At 36.4% G+C, this 17,123-nt stretch overlaps 1 protein-coding gene across 39 annotated transcripts in view; it reads left to right on the top strand.

Annotated features, from left to right (window-relative positions):
* Positions 1 to 17,123, top strand: part of MGA (MAX dimerization protein MGA) — a 151,222-nt gene that overhangs the window by 95,610 nt on the left and 38,489 nt on the right. For all 39 annotated transcript variants that reach the window (XR_011529450.1, XR_011529449.1, XR_011529452.1 and 36 more), the window contains 4 exons: positions 5,408 to 5,539; positions 6,011 to 6,115; positions 7,423 to 8,084; positions 9,263 to 9,605. Coding sequence is in view for 30 of the 39 variants with exons in the window: in XM_070583472.1 (XP_070439573.1) it covers positions 5,408 to 5,539; positions 6,011 to 6,115; positions 7,423 to 8,084; positions 9,263 to 9,605 (1,242 nt within the window). In the remaining 9 variants the exon portion in view is untranslated. The remainder of the gene's footprint in view (positions 1 to 5,407; positions 5,540 to 6,010; positions 6,116 to 7,422; positions 8,085 to 9,262; positions 9,606 to 17,123) is intronic.

Genomic DNA, 17,123 nt, shown 5'->3' with positions numbered 1-17,123 from the left:
CTCTTATACTACCTTTATTGTATCTAAATTGGTTTATTTTCTTTCTGTCAACCTGAAAATATCATCTGTTTTTGAACTTTAAAGGTATTTTTGTAAAAACATTTCTACTTCATTGCTACCAAACTAATTCTATGTCATTTTTTGTGTGTGTGAGGAAGATTGGCCCTGAGCTCACGTCTGTTGCCTATCTTCCTCTTTTAGCTTGAGGAAGATTGTTGCTGAGCTAACATTTGTGCCAAACTTCCTCTTTTTGTATATGGGACCCCATCTCAGCGTGGCTTGATGAGTGGTGTGTAGGTCTGTGCCTGGGATCTGAACCTGTGAACCCCAGGCTGCTGAAGCGGAGCATGCCAACTTAACTACTTTGCTACCGGGCTGGCCCCTCAATTTGTAAATGAACTGTTTTTTTTTTTCTTTTTTTGCTGAGCAAGATTCACCCTGACCTAACATCTGCCGCCAATCTTCCTCTTTTTTGGTATGTGAGTTACCACCACAGCACGGCCACTGACAGACGAGTGGTGTAGGTCTGCGCCCAGGAACCGAATCTGGGCCGCTGAAGTGGAGCGTACCAGACTTACCCACTAGGCCACCGGGGCTGGCCCTAAACTTTTTATTTTATATAAGTTTTAGATTTGCACAAAAATGGAGAACATAGTATACTCATATACTATGCACCCAGTTTACCCTGTTATTAACATCAAACATTAGTGTGGTACATTTATTCCAATTAGTGAACCAATATTGATATATTATTATTATCTAAAGTCTATCGTTTTTCAGATTTCCTTAGTTTTTGGTTCCAGGACCCTATCTAGGAAACCACATTACATTTAGTAGTTGTGTCTTCTTAGAATCCTTTTGGCTGGGACAGTTTCTCAGACTTTTTATTTGTTTTTTTTGAGGAAGATTAGCCCTGAGCTAACATCTGCCGCCACTCCTCCTCTTTTTGCTGAGGAAGACTGGCCCTGAGCTAACATCTGTGCCCGTCTTTCTCTACTTTATATGTGGGATGCTTGCCACAACATGGCTTGATAGGTGATACATAGGTCTGTGCCCAGGATCCGAACTGGTGTACCCCTACCTGCTGAAGTGCAGTGTGTGAACTTAACCACTACGCCACTGGGTCAGCCCCAGACTTACTTTGTTTTTAATGACCTTAGCAATTTTGAAGAGTACTCGTCAGGTATTTTGTAGAAGGTCCCTTCGTGGGGATTTATCTGATGTTTTTCTTATGGTTAGAGTTAGGTTACGTGTTCATGGAATGAAGACCACAGAAGTAAAGTGCCATTCTCATCCCATTATATCAAGGGTATATCGTATCAACATGATTTTTCACTGACCTTTCCATGCTGTACTCTCTTGGAAGGAAGTGACTGGGTAGCCCACATGTAATGAGTGGGGAGTTATGCTCCACCTTCTTGAGGGTGAGGTATCTGCATAAATTATTTGGAATTCTTCACTAAAGATTTGTCTTTTCTCCTTCATTTGTTTATGTAGTCATTTTTTTTAATATCAGTATGGACTCTTGTCAATGTTAATGTTACATTCTTTTGTGACAGTCTTTCTAGCGCTCTCTACCTTTTCCTTTTAAGTTATTTAAAACTGTTCTATTTCAGTTAATTTAAAAATATCATGAGAGTACTGTTAAATGTGTCGTTAGCTGGAGTTTTTCATTTCTATTTGTCTGCTTTTTTTGTTCTGTGTTGGCTAGTTATATAGCTTTTTATTCCTCTTGAGTGTGTTTTTGTGGATACTTTATATTTCAGTGGGTTTGGCAAGAGGCAGGCATTTTTTGCCACAGTTTATTGTCTTAGGTGACTCTGTCTTTGAACCTAAAGGTTATCTTTTGTTCATTTCTAGTCTTTTTTGTAGTGATGTGATAGTATGTCTTTAAGAAGTAGCTCCTAATATGGTGAAAAGACAAAAACATTTAGAAATATAATTTACTTTAAATTGTCGTATTTGGAAAAGATTTTCTGGTTTTTTGGGATACCAATTATGATTTATCTTGTTTTCTGCAAGCTAAAGTTATTCTCATTCATATGAAACCAACTAAGTGTAGATTTCATGTATCTGTTACTTGGGGAAGGATTTTCTTGGCAGAACAAACATTTCAGGATAGTATAGATAAGCTAAATTGGGAATTACTTTAAACAGTGTCCATCTGCCCTTGACCTCTCTATTTTTAGAACTTTTAAAAAATTAATACGTATGTTTAAAATAAATTTGGCTTTTATCTTGTTTTGAGACTTGCTGTCACTTTCAGGGGAAGGAGGCGGTTCAGAATTCAAGTAAGTGCAGACAAGGAAATATGAGAAATAGTCTCTAAATTTGATTGTACGGGTCTGGATTTTGCCTATCTACCTACTTGGCTATATGGGTACATTTTTAACAACTGAATTCCTTTCTTTCTACCTTCTGTGTAGGCAGCTGTTCTGGCAGTTTTTGTCATTAATAACAATAATAGAATATTTTTCTCTTCTCAAAGCACTACAGAATCTCATTTTATCCTTTGTGTAGGATTTAGTTCTCACTTGAGTTTCTGCAATATCTTACTTTCTGGTTCCACTCGGTTCTCCTTCCCCACCTTTCCTAGTTAATTCCTACTTATTCTAACTTAAGAATTCTACCTCTATAAAGTTTTACTAGATTCTCTTGGACTTTGCACGTGTCATTTCTTTTTGCTCACCTCTCATAGGACTTATTTACTCTATTGTAACTACTAATGAGTCAGTTGGGGAAATATAACTAAACCTCCTTGAGGTCTGGGAAATGTCTTTTATCTCTGTCATCATCTGTATAACAGAGTATTTCACAGAGACGGTGCTGTAAATTCTTAAAACATGAAATGCAGTGTGGTGGACTGGCATTGATTTTACTGATGAGGAAGGTAAAGCTAAGAGAAGTTTACCCCAAAGATAAGATTAGAAACCATTTGTTTTGACTCATTATCTTATTTTCTCCCCACTTGATTGGAAACGAGGAAAGAATCTTTTGTTTTATTGATGTTAGTTTTAATCACATCATGTGACTAAGTAAAATAAAAATGATAAATATTTGTTTTAAAGAATTAGAATTGCAAACTAAAACAGAGTAACCATCTTTTTTTCAGGTAAGTTCTATGTGGAAGATACACAAATTAGCCATAAGAATTTGTGGCTCATACCGTACCTATAATGTCTTCACCTTTTAGGGACCAGCACTGTGTAAGCTGTTGGAAACCTGTACCTATGACTTTTAATGGTTATTACTGTGATACTTTGAACTCCTTTGGCTTCAGTTTTGTCAAAATTTAAGTAAATACTTTCCTGCTCCATAATATGAAGCCAGTAATCCACAAATGAGGAAATCCAAATTAGAAGACTGTCAGTAGTAACAGAAAAATGAGAATTTAGGAACAACGGAATGTAAATTTATACCGATAAGATGGGAACCATTTTTAAAGTCCAGTGATATAAAATATTGGAGAGGTTGTGGATCAGCAAGAACTCTCATGCGCTACTGACAGGAGTATAAATTGAGAGTAATTTGGCGATATCTAGCGCACACATTCCCAACCAGTGCATTGTTGCACATCGTTATCCATGAGTGTGTGACAGATATGCTCTTGAGATACTGATCTCCTCAGAGTGGCCAGGCAAGACCAAGGGAAATTAATAGCTGTAGAGTTGGTTGCCTCCAGCCAGAAACAGCCTCATGTTTATCCCAGTTTTGTTGTATAATTATTATTTTATATGCTATTGCATAACAAGGATTCAGAATAATAACTATAATAATAATAATAACTATATAATAATAACTAATAACTGAATTTATTAAAGAATATCAGATGACTTAGAGAGTCTCCCAAAAGGCCAGAGAAGCAAGCCCCGGGACTGTGCAGTCAGGAAAAATGCTGAAATTACATTCCCAGACTACTCAGAAGCAATCCAACAACATTGGACAGTCACCACCGTTTTCAGTATGGACACTGAAGATGATATGCTAGAGCTAGGACTTTGGTTCCTTTTGCCTCTGAAAGTTCTTCACTTGACCAAACACTCACCCTCCTTTACGCAATTCTGCATGGTATCCCTTTCCTCGTGATGCTCTCTTTTAAATTGAAGTGTTTCATGGATGCATCTGATTGATGAAACCTATGTCCTATATCTGCACATAAACTGCAAGGCATGTTGGAAAGTGAGTTTTTCTAACACCTACCTTGAAGAGGTAGGAGTGATAATGTGGAAAAGTAACAGCTGTAGGAAGGGTGTTCAGAATATTTTGGGCAGCCACAAGATATGTCAGACACTCACAACATTCAGTACATTGAAAGATGAACATACTCCACACATGGCAATTCCACTCCAGGGTAAACGTCATAAGGCAAAGCTAAATGCACTAGAGAAGTTCTTGCACATGTTCACATGTATGATGTGCATTCTGGTACAAGATGTACTGTTATACTGCGGCATTGTTTGTAATAGAAGTAAGAGACAGCTTAATTCTCGTCAGTAGGAAAATGGTGGATAAATTGGAGTATATTCATAATCTGGAATAGTGTACAGCAGTGAAAATAAGTCATCTAGAGATAAATCTGTCAACATAGACAAATCTCAGATGTTAAACGTTAAGCAAAAAAAAAATTGTAAAAGGATATGTAAAGTAAATACTTTCTCAAAAGATTGCCTCTTAATCCACAAATAAGTCATGATATTTATAGGCTTAATTAACCATAAAAACCAATAATAGTAACTACAGAATTAGTAGCCTTAATCAAGCCAAAAGCTCAGTCTAGGGCAAGTTTGTGTTAGAGGTCCCAGAAAGGGTTAAAGCACAAAAGATCTGAATTCTGCTGTGTTTATATATTAGTTATCTATTGTTGCTTAACAAGTTACCACAAACTTAGTACCTTAACACATTTATTGCCTCCCAGTTTCTGTGGGTCAGGAGTCTGGGCACGGCTTAACTGGATCTTCTGGTTTGGGTCTTCCAGGCTGCAATCAAGACGTCAGGCCTGGTTTCTCATTAGAAGCTTGGCTAGGGAGGGATCTGCTTCCAATTTCTCTCAGGTTGTTGGCAGAATTTATATCCTTGCAGCAGCAAGATGGGTGATACACTCAGTCTTATATTATCATTCACACATAATCATGTACATCCCATCCCTTTTGCCATGTTCCATCAGCTAGAAACAAATCACAGGCCCATACTCACATGGGGAAGGAGGAGGGGGGAAGATTACACACACATGTAGTACCAGGAGGTGAGCGTCATGGGGTCACCTTAAAGTCTGTCTGCCACTTTTTATTTTTATTTTGTCATTTTTGCTCTCCGCTATCTCCTTTATCTCTATTAACCACCCCTCCTCCCCCCCCGCAACCAAAGGTTAAAAGAAGCTAATATGATTTGTGGTCCTTTTTTCTTGTAGTGGGCTTAAAATTGAATTCAGTGGATCCAACAATGAGCATTGATCTTAAATATTTGGGAGTACAGCTGCCTTTGGCTCCAGCCACTAGCTTTCCTTTCTGGAACCTTACAGGAACTAACCCTGCCTCTCCTGGTGAGTGCATCACATTTGTAAAGTCAGACAAAGTTGTGATATAAATAAAAAGCTACCTTTGTTAGAGACATTTAAGGTAGTTCTTTTAGCTACTCTTCTTCCTTTTTTTTCTTTTTGGTGAGGAAGATTGGCTCTGAGCTAACATCTGTTGCCAATCTTCCACTTTTTGCCTGAGAAAGATTGTTACTGAGCTAACATCTGTGCCACCCTTCCTCCATTTTTGTATGTGGGATGCTGCCACAGCATGTCTTGACGAGTGGTGCATAGGTCCGTGCCCAGAATCCGAACCAGTGAACCCCGGGCCACTGAAGCGGAGCACTCAAACTTAACCACTAAGCCACTGGGCCAGCCCCCTAATGGCATAATCTTAGCAATGATTTATACATTTTAGATAAAGTCTTAGGAATTGATGAGATATTAAATATTGGCTTGCTAAAATTTTGGTCATCTTTTTTACTTTTTCTTTTATAGATGCTGGATTTCCCTTTGTTTCTAGGACAGGGAAGACCAATGACTTCACCAAGATCAAGGGATGGAGAGGAAAGTTTCATAGTGCTTCTGCCTCTAGGAATGAAGGTAATTAGCTTTTTAAAAATTTATAAGTAAGTTCTGAAAAATGCTGCCAAAAAAAGCCTTTTGTTAAAATTGTCTTGGTTGTTTTTCTTCATCTCTTCTGTCCATGCCTTAAAATAAACTGAAAATTGTTGGCTTTTGTTCATTGCTGGTGTTCCATAGCCCCGATCCTGGGGTTCAGTCCCTAACCATGTTAGGCTTAAGTAATCTCTGCAGCCCTTTTTAAAAACCGCACTTCCTTTCTGTTATTCCTGTAGTTACAAAAAGCATCATTCTCAAGCATTATTTCAAAACTGTGTACTTCAGAGCTGGATAGTGATTCCCGATAGCATTATACTTCAAAGTAAACTTCTAATTCAAGCATTTTGACTGAATGCCTGTAGGTCTCCTTTCTTAGTGCTTTTCCTTTCCCTCTGTACTTTTTTGCAGTTTATGCTCCAACCAGATAAATATAGTGTTTGTCCAAAATAGTTTTTCTCATCTTTGACTCTTTGTACAGTGTTATAATAGTGTAATACTTGTGTCTCTACTAAGCTTGCTTTTTTGTTTCTTAAAAATGAAATTTTGTACTCTTCTTTTTGTGCTCTTACCTCTTCATTGTATCAGAGTCCAGGACTGCAGGCTCTTAAATAATCTCTTGGCATTCTTTTGAGGTCTAATTTAAATATATTTTGTGCTCTTATGTTTTTATTTAGATGTGGTCTCTATACTAAGGTTATAAGTTGTCAGAGGTTGTAAACTCTTAACCCTAGTGTTAATTATTACTATTCCTAGGACTTTGTAAAAATTAATGCTAAGTATGTATTAAGATAATGTTAGATAATGGCTTTTAATATAACTAGCAGATGATATTCAGTCTCTTTACTTGGTGGGTTTTTTTTTTAATATACCTTTTGGTGAGGAAGATTGGCCGTAAGCTAATATCTGTTGCCAATCTTCCTCTTTTTCTTTTCCCTCCCCAAAGCCCCAGTACATAGTTGTATATGCTAGTTGTTGGTTATTCTAGTTCCTCTATATGGAATGCCACCTCAGCATGGCCTGATGAGTGGTGCGAAGGTTCTGTGCCCAGCATCCAAACCAGTGAACCCCGGGCTGCTAAAGGAGAGTGTGTGAACTTAACCACTTGGCCCTAGGGCTGGCCCCCTTCACTTGGTTTTATATTTTATATTTTTCTTCATTCTAAAGAGGGACAGTTTAGAAGATTTCAATAGCATATAACCGAATACTTCTGGCCTTTTAAGTATATTTTTCTAGAGATCTAAAGGTCTGTCCTAGATTTCTTTTAAGTATCTGTATCTCCTTATTTCTAGGTGGAAATTCAGAAGGTTCACTGAAAAACCGTTCTGCTTTCTGCAGTGATAAGCTAGATGAATATTTGGAAAACGAAGGCAAGCTTATGGAAACAAACATGGGTTTCTCTTCCAGTGCTCCCACATCTCCTGTGGTATACCAGCTTCCCACCAAGAGTACCAGCTATGTCCGAACACTTGATAGTGTACTAAAGAAGCAGTCTACCATTTCCCCTTGTACGTCTTACTCTTTGAAGCCTCATTCTGTACCCTCTGCCTCTCGAAAGGTGAAGTCTCAAAACAAACAGGCAACTTTCAGTGGCCGAACTAAATCATCTTATAAATCCATTTTACCATACCCCATTTCACCAAAACAGAAACACACTCATATAATTCCAGGAGATAAGGTTACCAAGAATTCTTCCAGCACCATCTCAGAAAATCCGGTGAATAATTTTGTTGTGCCAACTTTAGATGAAAATACATTTCCAAAGCAGATTAGTTTGCGGCAGGCACACCAGCAGCAGCAGCAACAGCAACAGGGAACTCGCCCTCCAGGCTTGTCTAAGTCTCAAGTGAAGCTAATGGACCTGGAAGATTGTGCACTTTGGGAAGGAAAACCAAGGACCTATATCACCGAAGAGCGAGCAGATGTATCCTTAACAACTCTGCTTACTGCTCAAGTAAGTATCTGTTGTCTTCCAGAAGCATATTAGTTCTTGGCTAGAAAGAATTAGGTTAGTGAGAGGAAATGGGACTAGGGCTTTTTGGCAGGAGGTTTGGGCATTTAGTTACCTCAGTGACAACCAAGGAGATGTCCTCCGCATTTGTTGTTCTTTATCAGCTAGATATCCAAGTGTAGATCCTTCCTGCCAGCAGAGGGAGACAGTACAGTTGTGCTTTGAATAATGTCTTTCTCCTTTATAAAGGCAACTGGCTACTCTGAAAGTCTCTGATTTCATTCTCCAGAGGGTGGGCAAGTACATTTGCTGATCTTGTTAAAACAGCTTTGAAAATTCTGCTTAAAAGGTGTACTAAATCCCAGAAAATCCAACAAATTATAAATGTACAGAGAAAAAGCTTTTGTCTTTTGTAAAATTTTATGTTAAGAATTTTTTATTTTTATTATTGATTCATCTTTCTTAGCAGCCTCTGATGCATGTGAAATGACACAACAGCATCTGGAAAATTTTTTTAATGACATTTCTGTACTTTACCTTCCATTTTTTAATTCTGTTACTAAATTCTAGAGCTAAAAATCCTCAGATGTTAGGACTAAACACAAAATGTGTCCTTTATTATTAATTATTCCTAAAGACTTTTATGCACATATTATCCTATTCCTTTTTTATTAATTACCGTGAAACAGAGGTCAGCAAACTGTTTATGTAAAGGGCCAGATGGTAAATATTTTAGGCTCAGCAGGACGTACACTCTGCTGCAGTTACTCACTTCTGCTGTTGTAATGCCATAGACTGTAAATGAATGAGCCTGGCTCTGTTCCAGTGAAACTTTATGTATGAAACAGACTGGCTTTGGCCCGTGGCCTTAAGCTTGGCAACCTCTGCCCTAGAACATTATGTGTGATTTCTGTGGAGACTAAGTTCATCCTTGTTCATATTTTGTCTCATAATTATTTAAAACACTTATTCTCTTGCTTGTCTGTGCTATGCATTAGAATGGGAGATTGTTCAGAATCCTTGTTATATTCATTTTCTGTTCTTTGAAGCTGTGCTAATCTTTTGTTGTTACTACTGAGTGCTCAGAGTCAGAGAAGAAGACAGACTAATATATGACTGTAAGTAATTGGTTGTGTTAGGGGATGATTTAACAGATTTACAATTTTCTACTTTAACTTTAGGCATCTCTCAAAACTAAACCTATCCACACAATCATAAGGAAGCGAGCGCCTCCATGCAACAATGACTTCTGTCGATTGGGTTGCGTATGTTCAAGTCTAGCTTTGGAGAAGCGCCAGCCTGCTCACTGCCGCCGACCAGACTGCATGTTTGGCTGCACTTGTTTGAAAAGAAAAGTTGTGCTTGTTAAAGGGGGATCCAAAACTAAGCATTTCCAGAGGAAGGCTGCCCATCGTGATCCAGTTTTTTATGATACTCTGGGAGAGGAGCAAAGAGAAGAAGAGGGAGTCAAGGAGGAAGAAGAACAATTGAAAGAGAAAAAGAAGAGAAAGAAGCTGGAATACAGTGAGTATTAATTGAGAGTTAAAACAGAGTATAGTTTTATATTTTTAGAAAAGTATGGTTATTTGAAACCTATTTTGAATATTACTATTACTTTAATTCTGATCAATGATCTAAGAAGAATTTTGAGAAATTCTTATTATCCTTAAATGCTCTTTCTATATGGCATATGTGATACACACATGCACACACACACACACACACACACACACACGTTCTTTTTAAGTTTTCTCTTGAAGATGGATTTTTTTGTGCTAAATTTGAATTGTTCTCTCATTTGGACTTTCGGAATGCATTTGAAGCTTCATTTGTTTTTCTGTGTGCTCCACTGCACCCCCTGCCGTGTTCTTTGAATATACAGATGATTGGTATAATCCATCATTTTCTTTTTTTCTCTCCAGCTGTATTGAGGTATAATTGACAAATAAAATTGCAAATATTTAAAGTATACAACATGATGATTTGGCATATGTATACATTGTGAAATGATTGACATAGTCAAGTTAACTAACACATCTCATTTTATTTTCTAGAAGAAGAAGTTTGTAACAAGACCCTCTGGTTATGGTTTGAGTCATTCACCAAGTGGTTGGAGATTTAGGGACAGAATAAGGACGTAACAGTTGAGCATTATATACTCTTTTGAAATCCTTATTCCTTTTTGATAAAATATTACAAAAACCCAGCTTACGTATTATTTCATTCTTGATTTTTTTCCCTTTCTACTGTATTTTTTTATTTTGTTTAAAATAAATATCTGGAATAAATAAATTCCAGATATTAGCAGTTTAATTTTTTAAAGTCCATTTATTAATCTAATGAAATATATTTTTAATCTTGAAGATAGAGAAAGACTTTCTAAGCAAGACTCCAAAGAAACCATAGAAGGAAAAGACCTCCAGACTTAACTATCTCTTGCTTTTTTCCTTTTTTGAGGAGAATGGGGGAGGAATTTTGAACAAAACTAAAATATGAATTATTATATTACAGCCTGGAAAAAATAAAACTCCTGGATATGTAGGAAAAAAACACAGCCACTCCAATAAAAGTTAGGAAAGAATTCAGAAAGGCAATTTACAGAAGAAAGTTTATGACAAATGGTCAATAAACCTATCACTAAAGACATATAAATTTAAAACAAAGTATCAATTTCTGCCTACCAGTTTGAATATCCAGTGTTAAGAGTATAAAAAAACTGGCACTATCCAACTGTTGGTAAAAGTGTAGTTGGTACAATTCCAGCAACATCTATAAATGTTTAAAGTGCACTCACTTTATAATATCATAGCATAATGTCACAGGAGTTTCACTTTTACTAGCATATCCTGAACATAGATGTTCATCACTGAATTGTTTATATTAAAGAACACCCAAAAAGGCTAAATTGGACAACTTAGATGAGATGGACAAATTCTTTGAAAGACACAAAGCTACCAGACTCACTGAAGAAGAGAAAAGTAACTGCCTAGCCCTTTACTTATGAACTTGTAGTGAAAAACCCCACAATAATGACACCAGGTCCAGATGGCTTCACTGGTGAATTCTGTAAAACGTTTAAGGAAGAAATAATACCCATTCTACACAACACTCATCAAATGGTCTCATTCTATGAGACCAGCGTTGCCCTGATACTCAGACCAGAAAAAGGCATTATGAGAAAACTGTGGAGTAATATCTCTCATGAACGTATGTAAAAAGTATAAATAAAATTTTAGCAAATCAAATCCAAGAATATATTTAAAGAATCATATATCATGACCAAGTGGGATTTATCCCAGGAATGCAAGGTTGATTTAACATGTGAAAACAAACAGTGGAGTTCACTATTACCATAGTGGACTTTTTATAAAATGCCATATGATTGTTTCAACAGATATTTAAAAAAATTTACAGAATCTATTTCTGGTAAAAATTGTTGGCACACTAGAATAGAAGAAAACTTCCTCAACCTGATAAAGAGCATCTAGGAAAAACTCTACAATCCACATATTAATGGTGAAAGACTGAGTGCTTTTCCCCAAAGATTAGGAATGAGGAAGAATGTCTTCTTTTACCGTGTCTCATCATACTGGAGGGCCTAGACAGTGCAGGAAGGCATGAAAAAGAAAATGCATCTAGATTGGAAAGGAAGAAGTAAAATTAGCTTTATTCATAGATTGGAAAATCCTAAAGAATCCACAAAAAAGCTACTAGAACTATGTTAGTTTAGTGAGGTTACAGCATACAGCAGTATCGGTATACAATGTATTTGTATATATGCCAGTGAACAATTGGAAATTGAAATAAAAAATACCATTTAAAATAGCATCCAAAAAATTAGACACTTAAGGATAAATTTGATGAAAGTTGCGTAAGACTTTTATGCTAAAAACTGCAAAACACTGCTGAGAGCACTTTTAAAGGACCTAAATAAATGGAGAGAGATACAATTTATGCATCAGAAGAATGTGTTGGGAAGATAAATCGATTTGATGCTGTTCCAGTAAAAATCCAAGCAGGCTTTTTTGGGTGGAAATGGACAGGTTGTTTCTAAAATTTATGTGGAAAAGTGAAGGACTTGGAGTAGTCCGTTGATAAACAACTTTGATAAAGCGGAACATGGTATACTTATACTACCTGATTTTTAAGACTTACTGTAAAGCTCAAGTAATTTGGATAAAGAAAGATATATAGATCAATGGAACAGAATAGAGAGTTCAGAAACTGATACACACATATATACACAAGGCCAATTAATTTTTGACACAATTCCAAGGTAGTTCAATGAGGAAATGATGATCTTTTCAACAGATGGTTCTGGGGCAAGTGGATAACTATAGACACTCACCCCTCCTTCCCCATAAAAGGTGAACCTCAACCATTACTTCACACCATACACAAAAATTAACTCAAAATCTGAGTTAATGTCAAAGATTAAATGTAAGTTCTTAAGGTGTAAAATATATAGAAGAAAATATAGGAAAAAACCCTTTGTGACTTTGTGGCTCATAAAGATTTCTTAAATAGGACATCAAACGCTTGGATTATAAATGCAAGAAAAGTAATGAAATTGAATTTCTCAAAATTAAAAACTTGTTCTTCAAAAGACCTTTAAGAAAATGAAAAGACAAGCCATAGACCAGGAGAAATACTTAGAAAAGATGCATCTGACATAGGACTTGTATCTGCAATAAATAAGGAATTGTTGAAACTCTTTAAGAAGAATGCTTACAACTCAGTAAGAAGGCGGTCAACGTAGTTTAAATGAACAGGAAAGCAAAAAGACTCTTCACTATGAAAGATATATTAACAGCAGATAAACACATGAAAAAATGCTTAGCATCGGTAGTCATTAGGGAAATGCTTATTAAAACCACAAGGAGACACTGCTGTGTACCACCAAGTGGCTAAAATTAAGAAGTTTGACCATACCAAATACTGTGAGAATATAGAGCAATTGGAAGTCTTATACATAGCTAACAGGAATGTAAAAGTCACTTTGGAAAACAGTTTGATAGTTTCATTTTACTTCTGTGTGTTTATTGAAGAGCAGTGATAGCTTATGTCACCATAGAGTCTTTTACATGAGTGTTCATTACAGCGTTATTTGTAATAGCAAGAAAATTGGAAACAACCCAGGTGTCCATCAACAGGTGAATGGGTAAAGAAATTTGGGATGGATAAAAACAATGGAATACTACTCAGCGGTAAAATGAAACAAACTGTTGATACACTCAGCAACAATCAACCTCAGAATAATTAGGCTGAATGAAGGCGGCCATATCTCCCCTGTCCACCCCAAAAGTTAACGTTTTTTTCCCATTCATGTAAAAAAACTTTTTAAATAGAAACTGATATATAGATCACTGGTTGCCTGGGCAAGAGTTGGGGTGGTGTTTGGAAGCAGAGGGAGAGATGGATGGATTTCAGAGAGGTAATCCAATTACAATTACAAGGAATCTTGGAGGTGGTATTTACCTTGACTATCTTAATTGTAGTGATGGTTTCACAGGGGTATATGGATGTCAAAACCCATCAAGTTGTATCTATGGTATCGTAGGTCAATTATAGCTCAAAACTAGAACAGAAAAAAGGAAAAACAAATTTAGTTATAGGACTATTTATTGCAGACTTTAAAATTGAAAAAAAGGGATAAAATTTATTGTATAATCTGGGTTAAATTTTTATATATCTCTACAAAGGAATACAATATAGTCATTAAAAATGATGTAGAGGGGCTGGCCCTGTAGGCGAGTGGTTCAGTTTGCACACTCTACTTCAGTGGCCCAGGGTTTCAGTGGTTTGGATCCTGGCCACAGACATAACATGCCACCACTGCTCATCAAGCCATGCTGAGGTGGCATCCCACATAGCACAACTAGAATATACAAGTATTTACTGAAGTGCTTTGGGGAGAAGAAGCAGCAGCAGCAGCAGCAGCTTGGCAACAAATGTTAGCTCAGGTGTCAATCTTTAGAGAAATCAAAACAAAAAAACCAATGTAGAATGTTTAAAGGCACAGGAAACATCACACTGTAGTAATTGATAATCATAAAATAGTATGTACCATATTATCTCAATTACATCAGGATATATATGTACATATATGCACTTAAAAACAAGGAAATAATGCCCAATTTTTACAGTAATTATCTCTGGATATTGAGATTTTGGATGACTTTAGATTTCTAATTGTTTTAAATCATCTGCAATGAATATCTTATGTTGTAATTAGTAAAGGTGTCTGTATATATAAAGTGTATATGTAAAGGATGACATATGACAGGGCTGTAAGTTTGGCTTAGCTATGAATAGTAGTATAATTTGCCATAATAACAGATTAGAGGAGAAAAATCTATATTAGTTAATGTTGTGAAGTTGATAAAAATTCAGCATCCATTCTTTAAAAATTTTTTTACTTTTATTGTGGTATACACTTAACATAAAATTTACCATCTTAACCATCTTTAGGTGCACAGTTCACTGGTATTAAATACATTCACATTGTTGTGCCACAGATCACCACCACCTACCTCCATAACTTTCTTCATCTTTTTTTTTTTTAAAGATTTTATTATTTCCTTTTTCTCCCCAAAGCCCCCCGGTACATAGTTGTATATTCTTCGTTGTGGGTTCTTCTAGTTGTGGTATGTGGGACGCTGCCTCAGCGTGGTCTGATGAGCAGTGCCATGTCCGCCCCCAGGATTCGAACCAACGAAACACTGGGCCGCCTGCAGCGGAGCGCGCGAACTTAACCACTCGGCCACGGGGCCAGCCCCAGCTTTCTTCATCTTGTAAAGCTGAAACACTATACCCATGAAACAATAACTCCCCATTTCCCTCTCTCCCCCAGCCCCTGGCCACCATTCTGCTTTGTATTTTTTGATTTTGACTTCTCTCAGCACTGCATGTAACTGGAGTCATACGGTATTTGTCTGTGACTGGCTTATCTTACTTAGCATAACATCCTCAAGGTTCATCCATGTTGCAGCATATTGCAGAGTTTTCTTCCTTTTTAAGGCTGAATAATATTTCATTGTATGTATGTACCACATTTTGTTTATCCATTCATCCATTGATGGACACTTTGGTTGCTTCCATGTTTTAGCTGTTATGAATAATGCTGCTATAAACATGGGTGTACAAAAGACCCTGCTTTCAGTTCTTTTGGGTATATAGCCAGAAGTGGAATTTCTGATCATATGGTAATTCTACTTTTAATTTTTTGAGGAACTGCCATATTGTTTTCCACAGCCAGCTATACCATATTACATTGCCATCAACAAACAGTGCATAAGGCTTCTAGTTTTTCCATATCCTCGCCATCACTTGTTATTTTGTTTTTTTGATAGTAACCATCCTAATGGATGTGAAGTGGTATCTTGTTGTAGTTTTGATTTGCATTTTCCTAATGATTAGTCATGTTGAGCATCTTTTCATGTGCTTATTGGCCATTTGTATATTTTCTTTGGAGAAAGGTCTGTTCAAGTCCTTCGCCTATTGTTGAATTAGGTTATTTTTCTTTCATTGAGTTTTAAGAGTGCTCCATGTATTCTGGATTAATCCCTTATCGAATATATGTTTTGTAAATACTTTCTCCCATTCTGTGGGTTGCCTTTTTCTCTGTGTCTTTTGGGGCACAAAATTTAAAAATTTTTATGAATCCAGCTTGTCTTTTTTCTTTTGTTATCTGTGCCTTTGGTGTCGTATCTAAGAAATCATTGCCAATCCAGTGTTGTGAAGCTTTCGACCTGTGTTTTTTTCTAAGAGTTTTATTGTTTTAGGCCTTACGTTTAGGTCTTTGAGCCATTTTGAGTTAAATTTTATATGTGGCGTTGGAGTCCACCTTCATTCTTTGGCATGTAGATAGCCAGTTTTCCCGGCACCATTTGTTGAAAAGACTGTCCTTTTCCCATTGAATGGTCTTGGCACCCTTGTCAAAAATTATTTGACCATATATGTGAGGGTTTATTTCTGGGCTGTCTCTTGTATCCCATTGGTCTACATATCTTCCTTTATGCCAGTATCATACTGTTTTGATTACTGTATCTTTGTAGTAAGTTTTGAAATCAGGAAGTGTGTGTCCTCCAGTTTTGTGGCATTTCTTCAAATGCTTTTTCTGCGTAAACTGAGATGATCAGGTGGTTTTTTTTTTACCGTCATTATGTTGATGTGGTGTATTACATAGATTGATTTTTGTATGTTGAATCATCCTTGCATTCCAGGAATAAATCTCACTTCTAATTTTCTTTGTGATTTCTTCTTTGATCCATTGATTCGTCAGAAATGTGGTGTTTAATTTCCACTGTTTCGTGAATTTTCCCAGTTTCCTTTTGTTACTGATGTCTAATTTCATCCTGTTGGGGTCAGAGAAGATAATTTGTGTGATATCTGTCTTTTAAAATCTACTGAGACTTAATTCGTGGCCTAACATATGGACTGTCTTGGAAAATGTCCCACGTTGCACTTGAGAAGAATGTATATTCTGTTATTGGGTAGAATGGTCTTTGTGCCTGTTATATCTAATTGGTTTATTGTGTTAAGTCTTCTGTTTTCTTTTCTTCTGTTTGGTTGTATTCATTATTGTGAGTGGAATATTGAAGTCTTCAACTCTTACTGTAGAACTGTATTTCTAACTTCGATTCTGCCAGTTTTGCTTCATATATTTTGGTCTGTTATTAGGTATGTAAATATTTGTTATTTCCTCGGGATGTATTGAACCTTCTATTAATAAATAATATCCTTTGTCTCTTTTAACGTTTTTAGATTTCATGTTTATTTTGTCTGATGTTGGTATAGCCATCCCTGATCTTTTTTAGTTATTTGCATGGAATATCTTTTCCATCCTCTCACTTTTAAGCTCTTTATGTCTTTGGATCTCAAGGGAGTCTCTCATAGACAGGATATAGTTGGAACAGATGTTTTTGTCAATCCTAACAATCTGTCTTTTGATGGGAGAATTTAACTCGTTTGCATTTAAAGTAATTACTGATAAGGAGGGAGTTACTTCTGTAATATGTGCTATTTGTTATCTGTATGCCT

This window comes from Equus przewalskii, chromosome 1, assembly GCF_037783145.1.
Source record: "Equus przewalskii isolate Varuska chromosome 1, EquPr2, whole genome shotgun sequence".
In the NCBI taxonomy this organism is placed as follows: domain Eukaryota; kingdom Metazoa; phylum Chordata; class Mammalia; order Perissodactyla; family Equidae; genus Equus; species Equus przewalskii.
The sequence above is the reverse complement of the archived record's forward strand: the minus strand, read 5'-3'. Positions and strand labels throughout refer to the sequence as shown.